This window comes from Phoxinus phoxinus, assembly GCF_949152265.1.
Source record: "Phoxinus phoxinus genome assembly, chromosome: 20".
Classification (NCBI taxonomy): domain Eukaryota; kingdom Metazoa; phylum Chordata; class Actinopteri; order Cypriniformes; family Leuciscidae; genus Phoxinus; species Phoxinus phoxinus.
The window spans coordinates 3,807,654-3,819,288 of record NC_136895.1 but is presented as its reverse complement, the minus strand read 5'-3'; the positions used below and the strand labels follow the sequence as shown (position 1 = coordinate 3,819,288).

At 39.4% G+C, this 11,635-nt stretch overlaps 1 protein-coding gene across 1 annotated transcript; it reads right to left on the bottom strand.

The window, feature by feature from the left end:
• Nucleotides 1–2,637: 2,637 nt before the first annotated feature.
• On the bottom strand, nucleotides 2,638–8,004 carry commd2 (COMM domain containing 2). The gene is made up of 5 exons (XM_079592091.1): nucleotides 7,750–8,004; nucleotides 6,921–6,998; nucleotides 6,742–6,824; nucleotides 6,493–6,666; nucleotides 2,638–4,046 (listed from the first exon to the last, which is right to left on the bottom strand). Exons 1-5 carry the CDS (start codon nucleotides 7,814–7,816, stop codon nucleotides 3,849–3,851), a joined length of 600 nt encoding a protein of 199 aa, XP_079448217.1. The 5' UTR covers nucleotides 7,817–8,004; the 3' UTR covers nucleotides 2,638–3,848.
• Between the last annotated feature and the right edge of the window lie 3,631 nt (nucleotides 8,005–11,635).

The following is an 11,635-nucleotide window of genomic DNA, read 5'->3' as shown; positions in this document are numbered from 1 at the left end:
TGACTTTTATCTCACAATTATGACTTTATATCTCACAATTCTGACTTTATATCTCGCAATTCTGACTTTATATCTCGCAATTCTGACTTTATATCTCACAATTCTGACTTTATAACACACAATTGTGACTTTAATTCTGACTTTATATCTCGCAAAACTCAATTCTGACTTTAAATCTCACAATTCTGACTTTATATCTCGCAATTCTGACTTTATATCTCGCAATTATGATTTTATATCTCGCAATTATGACTTTATAACACACAATTGCAACTTTATAACACACAATTCGCAAAACAGGTAATAATTGCGAGATATATAGTCATAATTGTGAGATGTAAAGTCATAATTGTGAGATATGAAGTCAGAATTGTGAGATATATAGTCATAATTGTGAGATGTAAAGTCATAATTGTGAGATATAAAGTCAGAATTGTGAGATATAAAGTCAGAATTGCGAGATATAAAGTCAGAATTGCGAGATATAAAGTCAGAATTGCGAGATATAAAGTCAGAATTGTGAGATATATAGTCATAATTGTGAGATGTAAAGTCATAATTGTGAGATATAAAGTCAGAATTGTGAGATATAAAGTTAGAATTGTGAGATATAAAGTCATAATGGCGTGTTATAAAGTCAGACTTGCGTGTTTGCAATTATCTTTTTTATTCTGTGGCGGAAACAAGCTTCCATAGAAATCGCACATTCTCTTGAGAAAGTACATATTTTGAATAAGTATTTAATTACTTGGGTTAGTTCACCCAAACATGTAAACTCTGTCAGTAATACTCTCCCTCATGTTGTTCCCCGTCAGACTTTCCTTCATCTTCGGGACACAAATGAAGATATTAGTGATTAAATCTGAGCGCTGTCTCACTCCTCCACAAGCTTCTAGTGTAATTGAAACTTGCCGGCCCAGAAAGTTAGTAAAGACGATGTTTAAAATAGTCCAAGTGACTACAGCGGCTCAGCCTTAAGTTTATTAAGCGACGAGAATACTTTGTGTGCAAAAAAACAACAACAAAAATATTGACTTTATTGAACTCTTCATTGTCTTCTGTGTGTTCCTCGAGTGGGTTCACGAGAGCCGCGAGAACTGACATACACAATAACCAGTTTATACATGTATCATTTATAAATACAATTTATGTACTTACAAAGTACGTAATTATATTGGATATTTGAATAAATTATGCATTTTATAAAACAAGTTAAAACCTTTATTTAAACATGTTGTACATGATGATAAATGTTAAGTCACTCAATCAACATTTTGTTAATTTAAAAGCCAGACGTCATTGTCAATGTTGTCATTTTAATGTTTAAATAAAAAGTGCAAAGTGCTGCTAATGTCAGTTGTTTGCTCGGTGAAATTAATTCAGTGTTTCTGTACTTTTTGAACATTTCCAGCACATTTAAAGAATACCGTGATTGATCACCCATAATCGTGATATGAAATGTTCATACCGCTGTATGAATTATGACAAGCTTATGATGTTTATATCATTCCTGCAGACTCGTCGCATTTGTAAAAAGCGCAGCTGTGTTGTAGACTGCTATATTTATGCTGTTCTTAAAATATTTGTGTAATTATTAAAATAATACATTTTAATAATGAATATAAACTGAAATATATATATTTCTTAAAATATTTTAACCGCTTTAGAAGTTAAACTTCACATAAATTCAACATTTACTCTAATAATAATGTGCATTCTCTTCTTGTGCACTCTTACGCACGTTTATGCCAATTTTGTCTCCATCCTCATAATTTTTAAATACATTTTGAAACGTAAACATTTTATAGAAATATTAAAAAAGAATAAACAGCAATTCCACGAGGGCACCATTGGTGCTTCGGGCCTAAAAAACTAATAAAAAGGACAAAACTGCTACTTATTGTTATTAAGTTTTTGTAATTATATAATAACAGATATTGGACTAGCTAATGCTAATTATTATTGTTAATAAAAGTAATTCAGAGCAGGCGCAGGGCACTGAGACCACACAGCCTCACAGAAGAGCCGCCGCCGCACTGCATTCTGGGACGTGCCCTTGCATGCGCTGCTCTCGTGTCTGAGTAATACTGTTAAAGTTACACCACAACCTCTTGGTAAAGCCAACTAGCGCACAAGGGAGTGGAGGACTTCTCTAACTTTAGATTAAACGTTAGCAATTAGCAAATTAATCATTATCCTGACACGAGGAAGCGGTTTCCCTGAAACTCAACAACGGCTGAATGACTCATGCTCATCAGAACTGACTGGAGGAAGAGAGAAGGTTTGCTTCGGGCACTTTTCACTCAAAGGAAACCTGATACCAGTTTCTGTGCATTAAAGTCACCCTGAAATCAGTATTTAAAAGCCTTATTTATGGAATATTACAGTGTTTATTATAATTGATTTATCAGTGCACATCATTATTGTTTTAAATCAATGTTCCCGGTAATCTTGAATCAGAATATCTTCCTCTTGCAGAATCTCTTCTATGATGATGTGGGCGGGGCTATAACCTGTCAATCACATGAGATCAGCCAATAGCAAAACACAACCATTCAATCGACTCCACACAGACACAAGCAAGCCCCGCCCACATGTGTTCTTGTTCCTGAAGCGTTTCGCTCAGATATACGGCACAACAGAGGAGAAAAGACCAGCGCAAACTTCAGACTTAATAAGATGAATAAGATCATACATGCTAGATTTGATGGATTATGTTTTTATTACAGGAACTGATGAAAAACAACTAAAAACACATGAATACAGTTCAAATGTTAACAGTGCAATGCGTATTGAGGAGAAAGGCAGTTTAACGGTCATCTTGCTCTCATTACCCGGTCCACACGGACTCTGCGAGCACAAGAACATCTGACGTTCACATGTATAAAGTGTGGCACTCTCAGCTGCAGTTCACACATCTCCTCTGCAGACTGGTCATTACTCTGCACCGCGGACGAGCGCACGAACTCATCAAGAAGACATTCAGTCAAATTGGTCCTAAATGTGCATATATTGCTGGGAGCGTAAACCCCATGCCCAAAAACACACACGATACACCCTTCAGTTCCATGTGCACACACTTATTATAAAGCAAAGGCATCTGTTAATACTTATGGCACAAATGAGTTATCAAATCTGCATTGATGTTCCTCTGAGAAACACTGGAGCATCACTGGTCTAACGGGACAGGTCACCCACACATGAAATCTGTCAGTAATTACTCACCCGATCACGTGCTTCCAAACCGGAATGAGTTCTGTTCATCTTCAGAACACAAATGAGGATCTTTTTAATGAAATCGGAGAGATTTCTGTGCCTCCATTGACAGTCTACGCAACTACCACTAGAGACTAGATCCCTTTACATGAAGAACATTGCTCAGCAAGGGTACAGAGCACATCAGATATGGTGAACAGAAGCTCAAGCATGAGAGCCAATCAGCTTCATTCTCGCATGTCACATGGCTTCCAATCAGGTTTGTTCTTTTGTGGCAAGCAATTACAGTCGGGTTTCTGTTTCTGTGCTCTGATCAATGTTCATAAGTGAATAAAAGCCTACATTCATAAAATAATCTAAATGAATAATCTGGATTATATAGATTTCTAGTACGATCTCTTTTAATGAACTTTTTGAAGCGTCAAAGTTTTGGGTGCACATATCTTCATTTGTGTTCTGAGGGTTCGGAACGACATGAAGGTGAGTGAATTATGACAGAGTTGTAATTTTCTGGTGAACTAACCCTTTCAGGTCAAACTGAAGATGGCTGGATGGGCTTCCCCCCAGCAGAGGAGTGTGTGGTGTTCCTCTGAGTGTGTGTGTGTGTGTGTGTGTGTGTGTGTGTGGCGCCTCTACTTGATGTTGCGCAGCACGCGCCGGCAGTGGCTGCTCTTGAGCTCGGCCAGCGCTCGCTCCAGCTCCTGGATGAGGTGCTGCAGGGTGGACGGGTCCGTCTGGAGCACACGGGCCCTGAGACTCGGCCCGTCCTCCAGGACCAGCTTCAGGGTCACGCTGGGCTTCAGCTGCTGCCGGAGAGCCCGACTGGACAACTGAACACACACACACACACACACACGCCGTTAGGATACAGCTAGGGATCATGTGCAGGAACTTTCATGCCTGGCAAACTTTAACATGTCGTTTAAAAAGTACTTACTAAAGACACGCAGTGAAAAGCGAACGCTGGACGGCCGTGGACAGGGCTATTTTTGGGGCTGACCTTTCAGACGCTAAATTTATAGGATGATATTTAAATGAATCATGCAAGGTTTGCGCTCGTCAATTTACTGGTATTTGCGCCATTATTTATGCCAATAAAAAGCATGTCGTATCCCAGATGGTAATGTGCGCTGCTCTTGGTGGATTGTGTTGGTCATTTTGAAGAGGCTCCGGCTGTGTCTGTGTTGTTTAACCCTCTGGGGACGAATACTTTTACACATGTGCAATTATCTTCAAAACTACTAATGATAGAGAGGTGCGTTTTTTTTGCCGTCTTCCTCAGATTCCGCTGAAAACAGTGATGTCCCGTTTGTATTATACACACGCTTCGCTGTTGCGCAATACCACTGCATAAAAAGGCCAATGAAATCGATGTTGTTAGGCAAACTCCACCAATGGAAAAATTGCCACTGGGAGGATTTTTTCTTTTTACCCAATCAGAGGAAGGTTACCATGACGTATTCTAGCCAATCAGAGGACTCTGTAGCCTTCAACATGTGCAAACAAACAGCGTCATGTGGACGGAGAATGAGACAGATAGCGAACGGAGCGGAGTATTACAGAGCGCACAGAGATCTATATAAGAGAGAGACAGAATAACTTAATAGCATTATTATTGTATTGTTTTAGCACTTTTATGATGGCAAGCAGTAAGATTTACGGCAGAACAAGCTCTGGAACAGTTAGTGGAAAGTAAATCTGCCAGGTTGTGAGTGTGTCTGTTCTTCAGAGCAAGCAGGTCTCATTTAGTTCTGAGCAGACCGCTTTTTCACGCCTGGGACTGTTTTCACGTTTGTAAAAAAAGTTCCTTATTTCATTGTTCTTAACACATTTGATTGAACAATGACAAATGTCTGTCAAGCAAAGGGTTTGACAAATATTTTTTTGGTTCAAAAACTGTTCACTATTGTTGTGTGAGGTGTGATTTTCAGTAATAAATGACAAAAATCTAATTTTTGTTTTTGAAATTCTCTCGATTATTGTACATTTTTCACTCATACTTCCTTTATAAACACATTACATGCATTCTTATGTTAGCTTAGGGTCTTCTGAATCCATAGATACCAAACACATGGTGTTCCATCTCCATTACATATGGTGAATAAGCCCAAATGTAAAAATAGAGAAAACGGACCAAAAAGGGCTTAGTCCCCAGAGGGTTAATATGTGTGTCGTCAGTATATCACGAGCAGAGCTTTACACTCCTGTCAGAGCTTTTTTGGGGACTCTCGTGCTAATCTGCCCCGTTCAGTAAATCTGGCCCTTGGTTTCCTGTGACATTTGGTTGTAATTCTTGTAATATCTGTAAACTTGTCAGCTAGCTAAAATTGCCTATAGATGGTTGACAATTATTTTGAATGATTTTCCAGCAAATCTGTAAATGAGAGTTTTGCTGTCTGTGTGTTTACTGTGTAATCATAATAACTATCATTTTCAGCTATTGTTGCAAATTTTCTTTAAAAATAAAGTGTGAAAATGTATAATTATGTTTTTTTTAAATAATAATTTTAAAGATAATAAATAATGAATGGAAAAATCATAATTAGAATATAAAATTATACGTTTGAGTATAAAATTCTACATTTAACATTCACAAAAATGTTAAATGTGTCCGTTTAGTCAGAGGACGAAAAACAATATTTATTAATTATTTGCTTTTATTCTTATATCTTCAGTTTACATTTTAAATTTAGTTAAAGTTTTAGCAATTTTGCTTTGTGTATTTGTCTATTTTTTATTTCAATTTTAGTTTTAGTCATTTTGGTACTTTCTTTCAAGTAGCATTGTGGAAAATTTGCGTATCTCCCCCGTAATGATAAAATAAAATAAAATTCTGTATCAAATTTATAGGCAGGACAAGTAGTTTAAGGTTTGGTTTGTAGGGAATTACAAACATGCGCACATATATTCAAACACACATAACTATAGAATTAATTATTGATGCGCACGTGAGTGCCATCAGTGTTTCTCACAGGTTCAGTTTAAAGTCTGTGTAGAGAGAACGGTGTCGTCTTAGCGGCCCCTAATTTAATAACTAATGATCCTTTCGACGGAAGTGAATCAATCAAAACTAACTTTAGCTGGAAAATATCTTTATTCAAGAACCGCTATAAAGCCAAAACAATCTGTTACCTTAAACTATACGTTTATCTCTGTAAAGCAGCTTTGAAACAATAAACATTGTTAAAAGCGCTATATAAATGAAGATGACTTGACTAGTAGTTTTTCATCTAATAACCGGCTGATGTGTGTACTCGGATCCGGTGTGTTGCGCACCTGCACGTCGAGCCTCCACTCCAGGTTGTGGTAATGTGGGAGGCTGGGGGCGAGTTTGCCCAGGATCTGCCGAATCTCCTTCCTGTTCTCCAAATACAGCTGGAGGAGAAGCTGATTGAGCTCCTCTGAGAATCCCAACACCAGCACCGAGTCCTGGAAATCCCCCTCCGAAACCTGCGGATTACACATGGACTATGAAGCGAGGGCTCACTGTCCCACAGTGTCTGAGGAGGATCAGTGCAGACGCACCATGAGTTTGGCGCTCTCCGTGAGGAGGTACATCAGGCCCTCCACCCCGTGCTGGACGCTCTCCGCTGGCACACTCAGCTTCCCTGCCACAGCGGTCAACACATCAGTGCAGTAACGGCACATTCACACACACTCATCTCATCAGCAACAGTGCAGTCACACCACACAACTTCACTCACGTGCCGCTCCCTCGAAGATTTTAGGGTTTGAACCCTTTTTCAGAAACTCCACAGCAATTCGGCCAAACTCTCCAACAACTGGCAGACAGAAAACCACACTGAAGATCATATATGATGCTTTATTATTATATTGATTATGATAAAGTGTGTTAACGTTATGTACGGCATTAAGATAGACAGACTCTATGTAATAGGGTGTACCGTCAGTCACTATTCTCTCTCACACACAAAGAATATATCCGTTATATACATTACATCTTGCTTATTTCCGACATGGAATAATAAAATAAACGTTATATCTCACGATTCAGACTTTGTCCTCAAAACTGTTAGACCAAAAATATCTGATTTGCCAGATTTAAACTCGTAATTCTGAGAATAAAAGTCTGAATTGTAAGATATAAGCAATTATAATAATTTTAATAAAACATAATAATAACACCTTTTTATTTTTATTTCGTAATATTTATTCGTTTATTGCGGAAACAAGCTTTCATAGTTTACAGTGCAAAAGTCATTTTTTTATTTAGAAATGAAGAGAACGTTTAGCATTTTGAAAGATGTGAAACTAATCAATGTCATGCTAAAATTAAATATTTATTTATCTGTATAAACGGAAAATATCACATAACACTGTCACTGACTAAAAATATAACTTTTTAACCCCACTGTTACTCACAAAAGTAACCGTCATCTTATATAGCCTAACGGTCATATTTATTACAGATAAACAGATGCTATATATATAAAAATAAACAGATGCTATATATATATAGTATACACATAAACAGTATATTATTTGGTTTCCTGCAGTTTTTGAATCACTTACCCGCAGAATCCACTTCTGATAAGAAACCTAAATGCTCCTTGTGTTCCTCAGATAAAACTAACAGCATTTTCTGACGTTTTTAATATATCATCACACAAAAATAAAGAGAATATGTGTAAATTAAATGATGTTTAGTGAAGATTCTCCTGTATTGCGGTCACATGATCCGCTGTGCGCAGCTCAATGCAGTCCGAGTGAAACAAGCGAGCAGAGCAACCGTTCAGTTCCACTCACTCGCTGTAGTTTAACAGTCCGAGTGACTCAGTTGTTGAATCATGATTTATACATATCAATGCACATCTAAAATAAGTAATACATAATAATATGTGTGAAAATACACCAAAATTACACAATAACAACATATTTAAATTGCATTTCTATTCGTATCACACTTCATGATGGTTGTCACATGACAGTTTCTGTGGTCAAAAAAAGATATTGACGTGTCTTATAAATAAAATAAAAATAGAACTGACAAATGATGAACAAATTAGAGAAAATACAATTAAAATATGGATATAATATGAGTGTATAATGAGTCAATGGCCCTGCCAGATTGTGTAGTAGAGCTAACGCTGTTATTGTTTAGCACGATTCCTCACAGGAGTCCCTACAACTCCTTCAGTCCTGACAAATTAAGCTATTATTCATTTTAAAACAGGGTTCCCAAAACACTCCCAATCTGTCATTGGTCAGACAAGCAGATCATCTTGTCCACAATGAGAGCGAACCGTTAACATTCCCATTCTGAATGGCAATTGCTCGACTGGCTATTGTATATTTGGGCTATTATGCCAATCACCTGAGTTTTAAATATCATATGGCTAATCACTCTGGAGCTTTGTGTCATTGCTGAACGGTTTGCTCGGTGTGATTTTTCCCTCCCTATAACCAGTTAAACTCAAACCTGCAGCTGATTTCATTGCAACAAACTACATTAAAGGCCCTGATGTACTTCAAGCTAAATTAAAGAATGAATTTTCCTATGAATTTTCTTTTGAATGAGTAAAATCAGGCCAAAACGAAGTTTGTTTCAGGAGTTTGAACCAGCTTGCCAAACGTGAACTTTCTGGGAAAGTCTGCTGCGCTGGTAAACACCTTCAAACCAACATTGGTCAGTGGTGATGATGTAATAGGTGGGAGTGGCTCTGAGGCTCCGCCCCCTTTGAGGTGTAAATCTTCTCTGGTTAATTTCTTCTGTTCAGGCCGTCGAGGTCAGACGCGAGTAAAAACATGAACACACTGGAGAGCCGCTTTATATAAGAAATTGAAGTGTAATTCTAATTGAAAGAGACACTGACACAGTTTTTTCATGTTTAATATTGCAAAGCTGCTCGCTTTAAAGCAATCTATTGTATAAAGTGCTGTATAAATAAACGTGACGTGAGTGGAGAGCTGAATTGCAGAGCTTGTGCAAACATCCACATCTCTATGATCACATGCTTTCTGAACTGCTGTTTTCTCACCGCTGTCAGTTTTGCTGTGTTTATGTTGAGAGGAAAGAGTACTTTCTTTCCTAAGTGAAGAACGAAAATAACTTTGCTGACAGTAGGCTATATCGTGTGGTTATGGTTAGCGTTTGGGTCAGGGGTTAGTATTTGTTTGAGCTTTGTGTAGGCATGGCCATTATGGAGGGGTTAACTAGCCAAACACAGAGCCACAGTTTTCACACTTTTCAGGAAGTCAGCCTCCGACCCGCTCACCCATAGTCTGGGAAACATGGAAGTATTTAAAGGGGGGGTTGATTATGATTTCACTTTTCTAACTGTAGTTAGTGTGTAATGTTGCTGTTTGCTCATAAACAACATCTGCAAAGTTACAACGCTCAAAGTTCAAAGGCAAAGGGAGATATTTGCTTTTAAAGAAATCGCTTTTTAAGGAACAAACGGCTGGTAGGAACTACACAACATTCCTCCCGGGTTAGTGACATCACAGCCCTATAATTTACATAAACCCCGCCCCCGGGACATGATTTATAGATTATCATGACAGAATATGCTAATCAATGACTAGAAGATAACTACACACAATCTACATAAACTCATCAACTAACCATTCAGAAATGTCCTGTTCTTCTACTGTACATGTTGTCACTTCTTGAGTCTCTCCATCTTTCTGACTCCGGTTTGAACATAAAAGGCTAAAAGTTTTAGAAATTTTCAGTGTGTGTGTGTGTGTGTGTGTGAGGTAAAAGGACACGAGCTCTTGAAGCTCCGCCCCCTGTGCCGGGAGCAGCAGCTCATTTGCATTTAAAGGGACAGACACAAAAATGGTGCTCTAAAACCTCACATACACACTCTGGGGACATCAGAGACTCATTTTACATCTTGTGAAAAGGGCATTATACCCCCCCCCCCCCCCTTTACACATTGTTATTGTTAATAACTATAACCAACCTTACTGCAACAGCCGGGCAGTAAGTGGCATTTTCTCTGAGAGTTCGGCCACAGCGCAGTTTAAAGGTTTCCTGAGGGATGTCGACTATCTTGTCTTATTTTATAGGATCCATTGATAAGGAAATGCCTGAGAGTGATGTCTGGAAAAGACTGCCAGTCTTCCACGCTGCCGTCACTATTTTCAGCTGGCAGGATTTCCTCTGGTCGTCTCCTCTTCATGGTCTGGGAGGAAGCAGCTGTGGCAGAGCTACTGATGCACTCTGGGAAGGTGGAGGAAGGACCCACAAAGGGTGATGTCACTGGGAAGCCACAGGATGAGACTTTGACCTCTATACATCCTCTCAATGCTCTGCCTCTGGGATTTGAGGACATCTTATGCATGGGAAAGCCATCAATGTGCACCGGATCACCAACCTTTATTCCCAATGGATGGTGTCGTCTTGCTTGAGCCTTGTGGGTCCAGGTCTTGTTCAAAAGCACCCAGGAAAGTTGGCAATCGTGTAAAGTTGTCCGACATCGGCTGCATGTGTAGGGAACTTCGGTCTGGATGGTCGATCTGGTAGCACCATGTGCAGTACGGATGGACGGAGAAAGGATCTTCTGCTTCTGATCCTCCTCTCCTGATGTTATATAAGGCAAGTCTGTGTAGTTTAATCTGTGTGATCATCAATCGCAACTCTCAACTGGCCGTCCTGGAGGAGTTGTGCTGGGTTGGCCAGGACCACGAGCAGCTCTGTCTTGGCACGGTTGAAGATTGAGTTGAAGATTGCGGTCCTCCATCCAGCAGAGATGTGAGCAGCTCCCGTCGGATCATCCGGCTGGAATGAGAGGTAGAGTTGTGTGTCGTTAGCATATAGCAGTTGTAGGAAAGAGAGATGACGCTGAACTGTCTTGAATGAATCTTTATTAGTGGTATTCGCTGAGAAAATTAGCTTATTAATCCTCAACGATGTGCAGTGCATTATCCAGGGACCCAGTTTTTCCGCGGGATCGGGCGACTTTTACACTGTTGCCGCGGGTTGTTTTTTAGTCCGTGAGTTGAAGAGAACCACCCTCTCCCCCATAACTCAATTTCCACCCACTGGAGCGCGATATTTACTGGTGAACCCCCCAGTATACACTACACATTGGGCTATATTTGATTGGGTGGGTTTTGAATAGCAAATGGGCTGGTTTTGTTGCGCAAACCTGGCAACCCCGACGCTTGTTCATGTTGGTGTTGTGCCCAATCCCTCTTAGGCCCTGTTTACACGAGAACGCTCGCGGGTGAAAGCGTAAAAATATTTGATCGGATGTGCCTTTTGTTTACACGGGTTTTTGGGGCTTAAAAACGCAAAAAAAGTGAAACCACCCTCCAGAGTGGAAATCTTAAAAACGCTCCACCGTCGCGTTCCCGTCTAAAGGGTAAAAACGGTAAAAACGCAAAAGTCTGCTAGACAGTGAAGGCGTCGCGTACGCGTTTACGTCACAGGCATGCGCCAGTACAGGAA

Coding starts and splice junctions, on each gene's coding strand:
- commd2 (XM_079592091.1), bottom strand. CDS start 7,816: ATGCTGTTAGTTTTATCTGAGGAACACAAGGAGCATTTAGGTTTCTTA. Junction 6,999..7,749: donor ATCAGAAGTGGATTCTGCGG/GTAAGTGATTCA, acceptor TCTGTCTGCCAG/TTGTTGGAGAGTTTGGCCGA. Junction 4,047..6,492: donor AGTGGAGGCTCGACGTGCAG/GTGCGCAACACA, acceptor GTGTGTGTTCAG/TTGTCCAGTCGGGCTCTCCG.